The 16,236-nt window shown below is 40.8% G+C and overlaps 1 protein-coding gene across 4 annotated transcripts in view; it reads left to right on the top strand.

Moving 5' to 3' along the window:
• ADCY1 (adenylate cyclase 1) overlaps positions 1-16,236 on the top strand; it is a 169,488-nt gene that overhangs the window by 136,477 nt on the left and 16,775 nt on the right. For 3 of the 4 annotated variants that reach the window (XM_075418540.1, XM_075418541.1, XM_075418539.1), the window contains 5 exons: positions 2,649-2,905; positions 3,489-3,615; positions 13,566-13,682; positions 14,840-14,986; positions 15,364-15,462. In XM_075418540.1, the coding sequence (XP_075274655.1) occupies positions 2,649-2,905; positions 3,489-3,615; positions 13,566-13,682; positions 14,840-14,986; positions 15,364-15,462 (747 nt within the window). Of the gene's footprint in view, positions 1-2,648; positions 2,906-3,488; positions 3,616-13,565; positions 13,683-14,839; positions 14,987-15,344; positions 15,463-16,236 lie in introns of those variants that run through there. The other variant, XM_075418542.1, reaches the window with a different exon arrangement.

The following is a 16,236-nucleotide window of genomic DNA, read 5'->3' as shown; positions in this document are numbered from 1 at the left end:
AATTTTTATATCAAACCTGAGTATCACATAGTCTCCTGATGTCATGTACTTTATGAGAAAACTACTTTTCAATGTTCAACGTGCTTACTAGTTTAATGGCTAATATTTTGTGACAGAAAAGGCATGGTGTCAAACAACATTACTTATTTCTATGTGGCAAATTACAGAACATATTTCTGTGTAGTAATGGGGGAATATTTTTAATCCAGGCAGATCAGAAAAGATAAGGAGATCTTAAAATATGGACAGTATTGCATAACAAGAAGAGATACTTACACTTGCACTACTTACATGATCCATTCACATCTAATGTCTAGGAAGCTTCTCTTGTATGAAGTGAACTTGCTTAATTCTTCTGAAAACTGAGCTGCTTTTACTGTAGATTAGCAGCTATTTCTAGGTGGTGGACTTGAATGTCAAATGGGATTTAAACTTCCTCCTAAGTACTTGGCATTTAGCTGCCTTGTCAAATTCCTAGCACTGAATTTCAGCATTTTGGCTGCTAATGCTAATGAATTAAACATGTTCGGGTACCCAGAGGAAAGGATCCACACAAAAATAGCACACTAAACACCACTGGAAATGCGGAGGAGGCAGATGTCTCAAATCATGCCTCTCTGTGGGGTTTGGGCAACATGTTCTGACCAACAGGAATACAGACAGTGATTTCCTGAGCGATTCACAGTGCTCACTGAGATGCCAAGCCCCTTATATTTTTTTGTGTTCACTCATCCCTGGACCTGCCCCGAGAGCATCTACCAAGCTGATCCCTGTGAACTGAATGGGCACAGGGTCCCTTGTCTGCAAATTCCAGTGCTCAGAGAGGTGCCAGGAATGACTGATGTTCAGACATTTCTGGGAATTCTGAACATCAGCTGTGTGAGCAACACACAGCTGTAATAGCACACAGACATAGAGGTGTTTCTTAACTTGCAGATAAGCCCAAAATGCGTAGAGATGTGCAGTGCCTCCAGGATAGCTCGCATCTCAGCGAGTTCTGCATGTCTGACTTGGGGACTGAGAGGAATATTATGGCAGCTGAAACCTTTGTGGATCAGCCCCCATAGATCCAACACTTTTTTGGGCCAAGTGAAACAAGCACCGTTGTTGCCACTTAAAGACGGTGCAAATGAGAGACGATGTAATGCCTAAGGCAACGCTGAACATTGATGGAAGAAGGCAGACTAGAATTCAGAACTTCTTGCCTCCAGTAAGACAGTGGTCATTCAGTGACAACTTAGAATAGGTCACACATATAACGGTATCCCTTATTGAAGCAAAAATAGCCTGAAACCATTGAAATGCTTAGGACGAACGTTTACTCGGTAGAAATTATTACTTCCTGCAAAGTAATGCCTCTAGAAGTCTGTTAGCAGAGGACCGAGGTGTTGAGGTTTCACTCTTTGTTGTAGAGCAGATGGTGTTTTCCTGGATGGATTGCACATCATTTGTGAAGCCTTCATGCATGCCTGTGTTTTTGGATGAGTTTTGTATGAGCAGTAGTTTTAAGGATATTGAACAAAATCACATTAAATGGATTTTTCACTTCACCATTTCTCATCTCATTTCATAATGTTAGCCATTATGAGTTTAACTCACATTTCATCTGTTATCTCTCATCTTTTTTAAATTACTACAACCCCCTGTAAAATATATTGCTTAATCACCTTTCAGGTTGTCAGTTATTTTACAGCGTGCTATAAAATTTCATTATCAGTGGTTAGGATGAAGTAAAAAGGTCTAATAGCACACTTCAAAAGAAAATCTTAAGTACAGGGCAGGGCTTATGCAGCAGTGCTTGTTAAAATAAATTTCACAGTACCATCCCATTCTCCCCATTTATGCTACCTTTTATCCTCTCACTTCATAAATGGTGAAGGCTGGAGTGCAATTAAAACTGGAGCTCTAGGGGCTTGCACTATTTGCCAGAAATTCCTCCCTTCCTTGGGTAACGGCTCTGAGATGTGTACATGGCATTGCCTTTGGAAGAAGCAGGTTAAATTTCCTCAAGTTTCCCGTAGGAGACGCACTAAAACACTTTGTTATTTCACAGTCTAGGGAGGAAATGGAACTCCTTGGGTAACTGATATGGCAGGGATAATTAAAGATGAGGCCTTGTATTTGAATCATATGTGATAGCAGAAGTAGCTCTGAGGTGGAGAAAAGATATTATTCATGTTTAGCTTTTCAATCAAAGATTAAAATATGTTTTATGTTTAATTAATTGACATTGATACAATTTACGTAGTCTGTAAAACTAACACGCTTCTTTCTGTGCTCTGTGCAAGAACCTTGCTCATCTGCATGGCCACATAAAATGTTTGCTGAAGGTCCTTAATTTAGCAGGACTGTGTTGGCTTGAGAATCTCTTGGCTTTGAGGACTGAGAGAGAAACTGGTCAGCTAAGCCCAGACTTTAACTGGTTGGCCTTACTGGCATCAAAGGAACAACGAGTGTCTCCCACCTAAAACTCAGTAAAGTGTTACAGAAAAAGGATAGAGATTATATTAGAGTGGTGAGCTGGATGGGAACTCCATGGCCATGTTTTCCTAGTTAGAAATGAACTATAGTCAGCCCCCATAGCAGATGCATTTCTGTTTATTTCATATTTAACTTTCTCCTCTTCTTGCCTCTCCTGTCTCTTCTAGGTTGGCTGTATGCCTTGGGTTTGGAATACCAATTCCAGCAGTTCAATAGTTATCATTTCTCCTGGTGGAACAAATAAAACAATGAATGAACTTCCATGTGACACAGCTCACTATGCTTTCCTTTCCTGTGTAGTGGGGACTCTCACCTTGGCAATATTTCTACGTGTATCTTCCTTGCCAAAAATGATTCTCCTGCTTTTTGTTACGATTTTGTACATAGTTATTCTGGAACTCAGTGGTTACAGAAAAGCGGTGGGGTAGGTATCTTGTGAAGTTAAAGCAATGGGTGTTTCTGTGTAGATAGTCACAACATTGACCACTCATCTGAGAATTGTCCTCTACAGTGCTACTTAGGGCTGTATACTCAGTAGAGCATAAGAATAGTTAAGTCATTCTCCCCCCAGCAACTGTAGGATCTAGTAATATCCATTAACAAGAGATCAGTTTTTGGGAACTAGCAACTGTTTCCCCATTATTCTGTAGTTTTATGCTAACACACCTCAGCTGAACATACTGCAGTCTAAGTATCATACACTGTTAAAAACATCACTTCCATATTTCAGCAGCCCTCAACCAATTCCAATTTCATTTAAGCTTTTGAGTGTTTTTATATTTCCTATATAGTATAGCATTATAAAATCCTCAAGAAGTTGAATGTTGGTGTGATACAATGATCAGATTTACTGTCACCCATCTCCCTGCCCGTATGAGCCTCTTCAGAAAAGGCTAGTGATGAGGGGGTACCCACATGTCCTAAACTAAAGATCTGATATTAAAAAGATGCGGTGTTAGGTGTTACAAAACCTTGACTAACCCATTTATTTTCCTTTTCTTTTTAAGGGGTGGCTCCTTTTATATGCGTGGCTATGAACCAATACTAGCCATTTTGCTATTTTCGTGTGCTTTGGCACTGCATTCCAGACAGGTGGACTTGAAGCTGCGTCTGGACTACCTCTGGGCTGTGCAGGTAAGTCAGAGGACTTGTCTTTCTCGTGTCTATGCACACAAAATGATGTCTGACTTCTTGAATTGGCTAGCAAATAGTTTCAGAACAAAGTGGTGGGACTAAGACACTTTCAAAATTTTTCATGTCTGTTGGGGTTTACCGAGGAAAACTAACAGATCTTTCTTTCCACACACCTATAACATTCGTTTGCTCTGGAGAAGGAATTTTGTTTGTTTCTTTGTAGTTGTTCCAGAACAGTACGTCATTAATGAAGTAATATATTTATATCTAAGGTGCATTATGAAGAGAGAGAATTTCAAACATGGGAAATTGGCTGTTGGCAATATAAACTTGAGAAAAAGAAATTAAATCCATGGGTTTTTTTCATCTTGTAATACAGAAAGGGATGAAAATAAGTTGATGTTCAGGTAAACTGAAAAGAAGCGAATAAAGCCGATGATAGAAATACTTATGCCCGTATCATGCAATGAAACTGTGCAACTCTTTCCCAAAGGAAGATCAGAAATTTATTTAGATACCAAGCGCATGGGCTTCTTTTTGAAAATGTATTTTGTAACTATCATAATCACAGAAAACCCCACAGAAATTATATTAGCCAGAAGCAGGGGCATCAGGAAATGCCTGCCTCCTGTCACGCCTCTCAGCAGTCCTGTTCCCACCTCCAAGGTGTTTCACACTGGCCCCTGAGGGAGGGAGAAAGCTGAAGGAGACGTGAGTTTGTTTTGGTGGAATGTGGAAGTTGCCTTTATGATAAACCTTACACTCTTACACTCTTGTAGTTCACAGAGGTCACATCCTGTTCTCACCTGTACCCTGTTACCGATGTTGTTAAGAGGACTGTATAAATCATCACAGTTCTTGCTTTTACATGTAAGATCAAGACTGGAACACGTGGGTTAAACACGTCTCTGGCTCTACTGTGTTACCTAGAACGAACAAATTGGGAGTGACTTAGCTCTATTACCTTCTACTTTTGAAGGTTTTCTACCTAACTTTAAACTCTGTTGGGATTTTTTGTGTGTATTGATGTCCAAGAGCATGTCCACCTTCTTTAGGATTTAAGTTTATCTTGTTCTATAATTTCTGTGGACTCTGTGCTGTTTAACTGAGTCAACAATGCATGATCACTTCGTTTAATTTTTGTTCTGTGACCTGCAGTATCGATAAGTGTTGTGCCTGTCAGCCTCAGAAGTTTGCTTTGGACAAACTGATAATAGTTTCCGCTTACTTTGGTGCCAACAGTAGTGTTCAGGTGGAAAAAAAAAAAAAAATCCCTGACTTCGAAACTCAGAGCAGCACATGGCTAGCTGTATAGCGGCTGTCCTGATATAGGTTGGCACATGGTGGAGGTATGTGAGTGCCATATGATCCATGAGTACAAGACCTTCTGCATGTTATTCCTAGCCATGAAAGATACTAGTTTGCTGTCCTGTGGCTTTTCAACAGGTCAAGAGTGAGTTCCAGCATCTTAAATGCTTTTCATCATTCCAGCTACTGTGACGTGCACGGTGAATTGTGCATCCCTAAGGAATGTACATTTTAAAAATTCAAGTACAGGAAACTAACAGGATGCTTGCCTGCTGAAAGACCACAACTGGGCAATAGTAAAGGAAGAAATATAAACTTTTTCTGTTTTCTTGGGGCCAGGTTTTACAGAAATAGCTAGTCGTCTACCAGTATTGTTAAAACCATTGTGCACTTACTCCAAGGGACAGTAAGGGGGGTTGAAGTCATATGGATGCCTGTCAAATTTCAGTAATGTCCAGCAGCATCTTCAGGTACCATTTTAAAAATTTTTCAGATCTTTGCAATTGCAAATTAGGTACTTATGTGGTACCATCTTGTCTGTGTGATTGCTTTATGTGATAATAATCAAAATTAAAAAAAAATCAGTGTAGGCAGGAAATTCAGCAGTTAGAGATCGACATAATTACCATTCCTTGAAATCAGTATCACAGAATCACAGAATGGTAGGAGTTGGAAGGGACCTCTGTGGATCACCCAGTCCAACCCCCTACCGAAGCAGGGTCACCCAGAGCAGGCTGCACAGGACCGCGTCCAGGCGGGTCTTGAATATCTCCAGAGAAGGAGACTCCACAACCTCCCTGGGCAGCCTGTGCCAGGGCTCCGTCACCCTCAGAGGGAAGAAGTTCTTCCTCATGTTCAGCTGGAACTTCCTCTGCTTCAGTTTGTGCCCATTGCCCCTTGTCCTGTCGCTGGGCACCACTGAAAAGAGTCTGGCCCCATCCTCCTGATACCCACCCTTCAGATATTTATAAGCATTTCTAAGGTCCCCTCTCAGCCTTCTCTTCTCCAGGCTGAACAAGCCCAGCTCCCTCAGCCTCTCCTCGTAGGAGAGATGCTCCAGTCCCCTCATCATCCTCGTAGCCCTCCGCTGTACTCTCTCCAGTAGCTCTTCATCTTTCTTGAACTGGGGAGCCCAGAACTGGACACAGTACTCCAGATGGGGCCTCACTAGGGCAGTGTAGAGGGGGAGGAGAACCTCCCTCTACCTGCTGGCCACACTCCTCTTAAGGATCCCATTGGCCGCCTTGGCAGCCAGGGCACACTGCTGGCTCATGGTCAACCTGTCGTCCACCAGCACACCCAGGTCCCTCTCCGCAGAGCTGCTCTCCAGCAGGTCAGCCCCAGCCTGTACTAGTGCATGGGGTTGTTCCTTCCCAGGTGCAGGACCCTGCCCTTGCCCTTGTTGAACCTCATCAGGTTCCTCTCTGCCCAACTCTCCAGCCTATCCAGGTCACGCTGAATGGCAGCACAGCCTGGCGGTGTATCCGCCACTCTGGGCATATACAGGTGTTCTTCTTGATTCCACATGGAATATCTATTCCCTGTGCAATAAATAATAGTGGATAACATGTTGTAAGGAATATTGTGCTGGTTTCCATTCTGTGTGTTGGTTGTAAATGATACTGAACACAAAGGCTTATTAACATAACGTGCAGAAGTACCGTCGTGATGGATGTTAGAGAAGTGCTTATGGTGCTTACCTATGCAAATGAAGAAGTATAAAAACCAGTATCTTGGTAGTTATTAGGCTCTTCGGCATACTAAAAATCTGAGTAGTAAAAGCTCTGGGAATACTGTTGGTTGGAAATATCTATATATTAAAACTGCCTTTGAATAGTTAACAAAGTAGTTGTTGAACAATCTTTAAGAGGAGACAAGGGTAAAAACCACCTTCCTGAGTGACAGTTTTCTCTGGCTGCTGGACTGCAGGAAACCTGTGTATGGTTAAACAGCATTCTTGGTCATGTTTGGTTGGTCTACAGCCGCAGTGCTACTTACCATTGAGCCGTGTTGGTTTAACTACGTTACATTCTTGGTAGCAGAAGTTTTGGAAAGACCGTTGACTTAGTGCACATGGACTGTGGGGATTTTCTTCTGGTTTCCAGAATGAGTGTTCTGGTTCTTTGTGCAAACACTGAATTGCCTGAACCACTGCTAGAGCTGAAGACTCACATCTCCCAGTAGCCAGGGCTGCTGTGTGAATGATGTGCCAACATGGTACGACATGTGTTTTTAGGAAGCTTCTCAGATGTTGGCTTACAACTGGGACAATTTCAGACTCAGGGGCTATCCTGGAAGCTGTAAGCGCTCTGTTTGCATACTTTTAGTAAGGCTTGTTGTGGGGCTAATCCTGTAAAAATGTTTTCAGATGAATAAAACCATGTGTGGCATAAGCTGCAATAAAAAAGGTGTCGAAGATACTTTCATTTACTTCATCATGAACAACATACTAACTAAATGATACTTTAAACATTGAAAGTATACTGGAATTAACAGAATATAGATAGATGCTCAGTGGTCTGTGCTAAAGGTCTGAGGAAAACCTACTTCCATAGATCTTGGCTGCCACGTTGGGAAGAAAATGTGTTTTGAGGAAAAGCAGATGTCAAATAAGAAAAACGGATTTAGAAAAATGATACAATTTCAAGGAAGGTTAATCTAATTTTCTTGCATCTAGGTTGCATAATGAGAACAGAGTTAATATAGTATGATTTATGTATACTGTGTGGAAAAAATACATTTTTCTGATTGAAGATAAGTTGTTAAAACATTTATATTTGTACTTACTGTTCACATGTCAATGGTGTTATAAGTTCTTGTTGATTTTGTTAGGTTTTTTTCTGTGCCAGATTTAACCTTTCTGAATATCACAGTATTTCCAGAAAAAATCCTGGTTTGGGGTTTTTTTTTTTTAATAGGCAGTGGGAGGAGAATTTCATTTTCTACATAATATTGTTTAGTAGCTCTGTGTGCCTCATGCGACAATAACTGTGAATAGCAAATATAAGAGCATTTTACTTATTTGTGACTGAACATCACTTTTGCTTACGCAAATTATTCAACAAAACTGGGGGAAAAAAGGGCAGATAAACACAGGCAATAGATTTTTGAAGAAGCTAAAACTGCCAAAAAAACGGAGTTGCTCACTCACCCAGGATTTGTCAGGGGAGAAAAAGAGGAATAATACCATGATATGACTTATTGTTGCGTTCTTTAGGGAATACTGGAATATCACTCAGCTGTCTTTTCTAATCCGTCACACTTGTGAGAAATACGTATTTGACTCCGCTGATAACTGGCCCCATAGCAGCAGTTGGGTGGGTCTCTTCCTTGTGGGTTTAGTGCCACCTTCAGGTACAGAGGTGATGTTTCTGCGGCATCGCTGCCTGGCTGCTTCTCAGCTGTATCCTGAAACTGTGAATTTTCATGTGATAACCCCTGAGTCAGTGACATTGCTACAGCATTTTTATGCTTGTTAAACAGTTGCCTTCTAGCTCAGGTGATACAGCAGCTCAGACCATCTCCTGGACAGAGGATGCGTAACCAGTTACCAGCATTGTGAAAACTGTGGGATGCTGTGTGACTTTGTGAAGTGCAGTAGGTGTTAATTACATTGATGTCAAAAGCCGTAGTACCAAAGAACGTTTTAAATTTTTTCACCAGGTCTGAAGCAAAACCAAAGCCTGCTTTTAAATACTGCAGCTCTGCAAATACAGTTAAGTTCTGCAAAATGACCGAGCTGCCATGAATACCAAACAGGTAGAAGAGAAACGCAGAATGTGAAAAATGATGTTGCTCATGCCTATGTATTTTCGTTGTTGTTTATTTTCACAATAATCTGCCTTCTTTTCTGAGCCAGCAGCTATTGCATAAATATCGTGCTGGCAGCATTCCTTAATTAACCAATAGGAACAGGAGCAAACAGATGAAGGTTTGGATGCTATTTAGCTGTCTAGATAGTATTTCCAACGGGAATGTAAATACCTGTGATATGTGCTATTTTGATCTTCTTTCTCCAGCCCAAAGTTCTCCTTCTCCCTTCTCAGCATCTGTTTTACCTGGGGAAGGGTGATGCCTACACATCCTTTTATTTCGGCTACTCAAAGAGTAGGCACTAGGAGTTCATAAGTAACAAGGAGGAAACTAATTTTTCATTACATTTCCCTGAAGGGCAGAAAGCAGAAAGCTGGAAGAAGGTCCAGAAAATAACAGTAATTGGTTTACTTCCCTCCCTGTAGAGCTGTGTGATGGGATAGTTTGAGAGTCCTCACTCCTAAGCACGACCAAGTCTGTTTTTTACCTCACCATCACTCATTATCTTCCCTTGCAAGAGACAGAAGGAGATCTTGACTGTTTCCCCAGGCAGGTCCTGAGGAGCTGCAGATATGAGACCTGCCTTAGGCAATGCAGGGCAGGAGGATGGATGCTCAAACTCTATGCAGCAGTAGCAGAGAAGATACATTTCAGTTCATATTCTGAGCAGATCAGTTAATAAAGGCAGGATGTCAGACATTTGGTACGTCTGGATGGTGTAAGTACAGTTCATGCAGAGACTCTGGCCAGGATACCCAGCGACAGTCTAGCAGTGTTAACCCAGTGTGTGGTCTGAGCTAATAGACCTTGCTTTTCAGTGCAGCTAAGTAGCTCAGAAGGAGTGCTGTGCTAACGCCATGAACATTCTGCTTCTAGGTCTGGGGCCAGGCCAGGCGGAGCTAACATAGCTTATTCTTCATGACACTGCATTGCCCCATGTAGACATGGCCAGTGCAATCGTCTCCCTGAACCACCCGGCGAGAGGGCACTCCTCTCTCCCTGTTGGCGAGGCAGTGCCTGACCTGAAATAGGCCAGGGCATGAAAAGCGAAGAGCACTTCACCTACATTCCCCTAGTTCTGCTCTTTGCATAATTTGTCTCTATTTAGGGTTTGCTACCATAGCCCACCGTGCTATTATTCAAGGACCTTCCATCACCTTTGTGGCTTTCATCTCGTTTCTGGCAACTGAACCTTCTCAGAGTTAAAATGGTAGTTAAGATTTTTGCATCAAAATATGGGAAAATGTGCTTGCTAGGTGTGTTGGAAATGTAGCATTCTGTTGTGTTTCTTAGCAATGGTGACATCCTTGATGCCTTTCCCTGCTCTTAGAGGATTTTACCACCCCTTCAGTCATGAGTTTGGTGGTTTGGTTTGAGCCCCTAGCTCTTCACATGAGAGCTCAGTTCTCAGCCTCTTAGTCATGGCTGTGGTCCCATCACTGTGAATATTCACACTGTCCTCGTTTCAGGTGGATTAGAGTTAATTTTCCTCCCAGCAGCTGCTGTGTTTTGTATTTAGTACGAGAAGAACGTTGATAATACACTGATGTCTTAATTGTTGCTAAGAAATGAAGAACTTTTTCCAGTCTCCCACATTCAGCTAATGAGCAGGTATGCAGGAGTGGGGAGGGAGCAGGTAGACCAAGCTGGCCAGGGGAAATACTCCATGCCATAGACCTCACACTCAGTTTATAAATGGGGGTTGGCCAGGGGGCAGGAGTCTCTTTTTCCGTGAGTTCAAACTTTTCTGTGAGTTTGATGAGCTTTGCAAAATTCGCAAATTTGGCCAAATCTGTGAAATTCGTGATCTCCAGGAAAACCACAGGTTCTGCGATCGCTGCTCGGAGACTGGCTATGCAATTGGCCGTTGGGTGGTGAGAAAAACTGTATTGTGTATAGCTTGTTTCACATATCCATTATCAGTAGTAGTAGTAAGTAGTAGTAGTAGTAGTACTGTAGTAGTGGTAGTAGTAGTTCCTTTGTTGTTTTTTTAAACTGTCTTTATCCCAAATGATGAGTTTTGCCTTTTGTCCATTCTCCTCTCCACCCTACTGGGAGGAAGGGGAAGAGCGAGCAAGTGTCTGTCTGGTGCTTCATTGACGGCTGCTGGGTTAAACCACGACACGCCCTTGTACCTGCACACACACAGTGGTGTCACTGGCACTTCTCTCCCAGTAGTTTCATGATTGTATTGAAGTGAGACTGAAAGGAGAAGAAAAGCCGTCACGCGCCTTAAAGTTCTGTCAGATGGAAACAACCAGAAAACCAACAGGGCAGAGCATCCTTTCTCATTTATTTTATATTGGTATATTAGAATTGTCTTTTATTTCTGTGTGTGAAAGGCTGGATAGAAGTCCAGCAACATGACCAAGGTCGCAAGGGTCTGCTTCAGTGCTGGCAGCTTTGTCCTTGTGCCGTGGCTTGCTCTGAAACCTTTGTTGTGAGCCATGCAGAATGGTAGGAGATGCTGCATATTACTGAAGAACCTGCTCAATCATATCACCTGGAACAAACGCGTTGGTCCATGACCAAAAGGACCAAAGGAAAGCATAGGAATCTGATCACACGTTTCCAGACCAGAAATGAACAGCAGCTGCCAGTGGCTGAGCAACATCGCTGTCCATGCAGTGCATCAAACTGGTTACTCTGCTTACCTACCCCTGCTTGCTTACTTTGACTTGTCCAGAAATCTCGACGCCCTGGCCCAAAGGCGTGTTGTTCTTTAGGCTGCTATTGTGCCGCATATTGTGTTGAGACCTTAACTGAGAACCTTAAACATTCCTAGGAATAAAGTAACAAAAAAGTTCTCATTCAAAAAATTGAGGGATGGATAAGCAAGCCCAAAATAGATTTTTGTTCAGAGCAAGAATTCAGTTTGCAAATCTCTTTGCTGTTATCAGAGTAAAATCTCACATATTCCAGTATGACGTGAAAATGGAGTTGTAAGCTTGGTTTGGATTTTCAGCTGGAAAAAGCTTTTTATTTTTACTACTAGAACATTTAAATTCCGACAGACAGACTAAATGCAAGAGACCATTACACAGACCGTTACACATGTTTATAGACAACGAAGTCAGAGACAGAGTTACACCACCGAAACAGGGGAAAGTCATTTTAAGAAAAAAGCATATGAAATTTAAACAGCAACAAAAGTGTCAGGAAAACAGCTCACAAACAGGAAATTGATACTCACTTAGATTAAAAATTTCAGGTATATTTTTTGCAGTGCTTAACTGTTATTTAATGTTTACTGATATTTCATCTCTGGAATAAATTCTGATTCTCATTACACAAATTAGAGGAGGAGCTGAAGAAGTTATGTTTATAAAACCAATGTTCTTTCAACATTCTTTCTACTTCTAAAGAAATTCAGGAATACAGAAGTAGGTTGCAAGGCAAACCGGACTGTGTGATTTTAATAAAAAGTTTGTTTCCTAAGTTTTGTCATGGAAAGCAAAAATTAGCTTCCTGAAAAAAAAAAAAAAAAAAAAAGACATGAAAATTATATTGCAGGACTATATAAAGGCAAGAGGTGACTGGTTTTCTCCTACTTAAGACAGGAAAGGATAGTGAGAAAAGCATGTGGACTTTGTCATAGATCAGGATAGCAAATTCTAGACACACAAGGGACACCAGCAAAGGTTAGAGCACATTCTGCAGTGGCTTATGTGATTGTAGTTTTCTCAACAATGCCTGAGAATTTGGTATTCCAGTCTTCTGCTGACTGTAGCTATAGAAACAAAATCCTATTGGGATCACGGCAGAAGATTTGTGTTACAGTCCTGAGAGCGTGATTGAAGGGCAAAGCATAAGCTGTGGTTTCTGTGAGCTTCATTATATGGTGCTGATCAAATGTTTTCTAATTGAAATCAGAATGTGGGGCCAAAAGTCACTCTAACAACAAGGAGCAAATTCCAGAGAAGTAATTTTGCAGAAGAGTCTACTAAGGACTAGGCTGGAATTTGCAAACTAGAAGTCCCAAAGAAGATCTCTAGATATTCAGTATTTTACCAACCAGAGGTCTGATTTTTAGGATTTTTTCCTAATGCATGACTCCCGCTGATTCCTGTGAGTCAAGTCACTTGTAAGAAGATACCAGGATTGCTAAGGACCTCAGCTGTGTCACCTCCCAGGCACTCTTTCTGAAGGCTGTCATTCACACTAATGGTAGAATAGCTTTTGCTGTGCGCACAGAAGTTTCTGCGTGCAGGAACTGTGTACGTTTTCATGACAAATACCAGAGTAATTAAAACCACCTCTAGAAATGCTAAAATATTTTTTAATTGCATATCATTCGTAAGGATGTTCAATTTTAAAACCTTTTTTCTCTGTTGAAGTTGCTGTCTTGCCAGATTTGTTTCCATTTTACTGCAGAAGGACGTAGATTTGCTTTAAACACTGGTGATTCTCCAGGCTTCTCTTTTTTGAATGGTAAATCAAATACTGCTGTCAGTGTCTCCACCTACGTGGGAAGTAGTTGGCCTCCAAGGACAATGTGACTTAAGTGGGATTATTCTAGCTTATTTTACTCTGTGGAAATATCAAGGGCCTGTTTAAAAGAACAGAGAACTGCAGAAGACACCAGTACACTTAGCTAACGAAGCCCTGGAGGTAGTCCTTGGACCAGAGAAGTTAGTTTGAATTGCAAAGGACTTAAAGGGATTTTGCCATCATGTAAGAGCATGGTATAGGAGAACTGTTGCCACTCTACTTTGCAAGCATTATTTTGCTCAGTTTAATTTAAAAGGATGAATTAATAGAAGCTATTTCATGGCTTCCGCTAATTTTTTGCTTTTTGGAAGGCTTTTTCTTTTCCTCTGTCCCCACAGGCAGAAGAAGAGAGAGATGACATGGAGAGAGTCAAGCTGGATAATAAAAGAATTCTCTTCAACCTGTTGCCAGCACATGTTGCACAGCACTTTCTTATGTCTAACCCAAGAAATATGGTAAAACAAGTTTAGATACATGGTGATGTTGTTTGTGTGTGACCCTGTGTAGGTTGTGTCACCTTCCAACTATGTGTTTTCAAGCAAGACTTACAACTGTATGTTTTCAAGCAAGGTTTGGACTTACAAAATTTCATTCATGTTAAAAGGAATAGTTTTGTAAATACTTGTGTGCAAGAATTAGATTGGGATTATTTCTTTCACTCTAGCGTACTCCTTCTCTGAAGAATTTTAATGAAAAGCAGGATAAAGGAGTGTTGTGTCATTGAACGTTAATGCCACCAAGTATAATTTTTTTTTTCAATGAGTTTAGAATATTGGGATTTCTTACAGTATTTCATGAGCTCGGTTTGGTTCAGAATGGTGAAGCGTATGAACTGCCAGACCCTTCCATATGAACTGCTCTAGTTCTGGAAATACGCTGCCATTAACAAACCCATCCATTTAAAGTTAAAAACAGACAATTGTACACACCCAAGGAAGACACAGTGGCTTTTAACATCAGAGGCTACAGTGATTCGATAAAGTGGGTCAGGAAGCCCTTACCAGAGCCCTGCGGGTGCATCTGCAATACCTGCAGCACTGGAGTAGCCATAATGGCCATGATACTGCTCTTGAGAATTTGGATCGATGTATTTGGACCACAGAAAAGTGTTTTTACTTTCCATGAGCCGTTTAAGTTCTTAAGCAGAAAGCTTACTGTACAGCATTGTGTTATTAGTGTTGAATACAGGACTCTGCAACTCAGGGAAAGACATGAAGGAGTGAGGCTGGTTTTGTGCTGCGGGGTGAAATTGTTCTGTCTCCTATTTTAGTTATAGAACAAAACTGAGAAAATGCAATTGTATTTCTCATACAGTAAAAGTTCTGTAACTGTTAAGACTTTCTACAGTAATTTTACGCACTGCTTCCATGTCAAAACAGAGGAAAAGACTAAGTTCTTTTTAAATGGGTTTAATAGCTTAGGTGTTAATTTTCTTTTGTTTTTTGAGTGGAGATATCTTTCAACATTTTATTAATAAGGCTGGCTTTCTCTCTGCCGAAAATGGTGGCTTTTGTCCTAGCTATTGCTTAGCAGTAGAATAGAGATCATAATAATGATGCTTGGTTTAGATGAATCTTTTATAATAAAAATTATATCTGCTTATGAACTGCAGGACCTTTATTATCAATCATATTCACAAGTGGGAGTGATGTTTGCTTCCATCCCAAATTTCAATGATTTCTACATCGAATTGGACGGCAATAATATGGGAGTGGAATGTTTACGCCTGTTAAATGAAATTATTGCTGATTTTGATGAGGTAAGGTCTAAACACTTTGTCTTCTGACCATATCAGTTCTACCAAATTACTGTCAACAGAGACTTTCTGTAGCAAATCAGCGTATCTTGAACTGCCTAATTAAACAGTACTGTATATTTCCTATTCAATTGGTGTCCACTGGGCTTCTCCAGAGTGCCCAGTTTGTACTTTTAGGCACAAGAGTCTGACCTGAAATTCCTCTAATATAGAAAGAGTATTAAAATGTAAGTTAACGGTAGTGTTTTCAGTGATCTCAAAGTGGGTTTCAACTTACCAAAAATAATACGGTTTAATCAACTTGTACATATTATCTGTTGACTACGGTTGCTTGTCTAAAATATTATGTAATATTTAACAGTTTTATGTTTTAAACAAAGCTTATGGACAAAGAATATTATAAGGACATAGAAAAGATCAAGACAATTGGAAGTACATATATGGCAGCTGTGGGACTCGTACCTACTTCGGGAACTAAGGTGAGAAGATTTTACAAGACAGTCATTTGTGGAGGAACCATTCTCCTTCAGTTTCCAGAGGAACATCAGAAACACAACTAACTCTGTGTGATTACAGATAACTTGTATTACTTCTTTATGACAATTTAAATCTGAAATATGAACAACAACTGCAGCCCGAAAAGAAAAATTGATGTCTTAGCAGTTGCTTGTGTGGTTTCGTTTGGGATTTTGTTGTTTGCAGCTCTGGATTCTCTGCAAATTGGCGTGTAAATCTCCAAAGTCAGAGTGGCAATGTTTTAAACCTGGTAGCTTGGATCACCTTGTAAGATGCAGGGAAGAGGAGACTCTAGGTGTAATGAATTGCTACAAAACTAACACAAGAATATTAAAATGTGATTGTTTTTTTTCTTTTTTATATTGAAATCTGGGTGCAACCTACAATCAAAACAGCCTCTCCTAACCCTCATCATGGACAAGAACTTAGTGATAGGTACATTGCTGCACTTTACCCTGGTCCCTCCAAATCAGCTCCTCGTCATCGCTACTGCTAGCATTCTTTTTACCCCTTTAATTACTCCGCGGTAAGAGAAGTTGAAGTAATTTCAGACCCACTAGATCTGGGGCACAGTTCTGCTCCTGTATCCTGAGTGTGTTTCTCACCAGAAGTTTGTGTCATGGGACAGAGGTCTCCTAGATTTGCGTGCAGCATCTGGAAAAGCAGAGAACCCTGAGGACAGTATGCTGAATAGAGATTGCATAGAGAGTACTATGCACATTAATAATTATGCTGAT

Source organism: Opisthocomus hoazin, chromosome 4 (genome assembly GCF_030867145.1).
Source record: "Opisthocomus hoazin isolate bOpiHoa1 chromosome 4, bOpiHoa1.hap1, whole genome shotgun sequence".
Taxonomy (NCBI): Eukaryota; Metazoa; Chordata; class Aves; order Opisthocomiformes; family Opisthocomidae; genus Opisthocomus; species Opisthocomus hoazin.
This window is presented reverse-complemented; position numbering and strand designations above follow the sequence as displayed.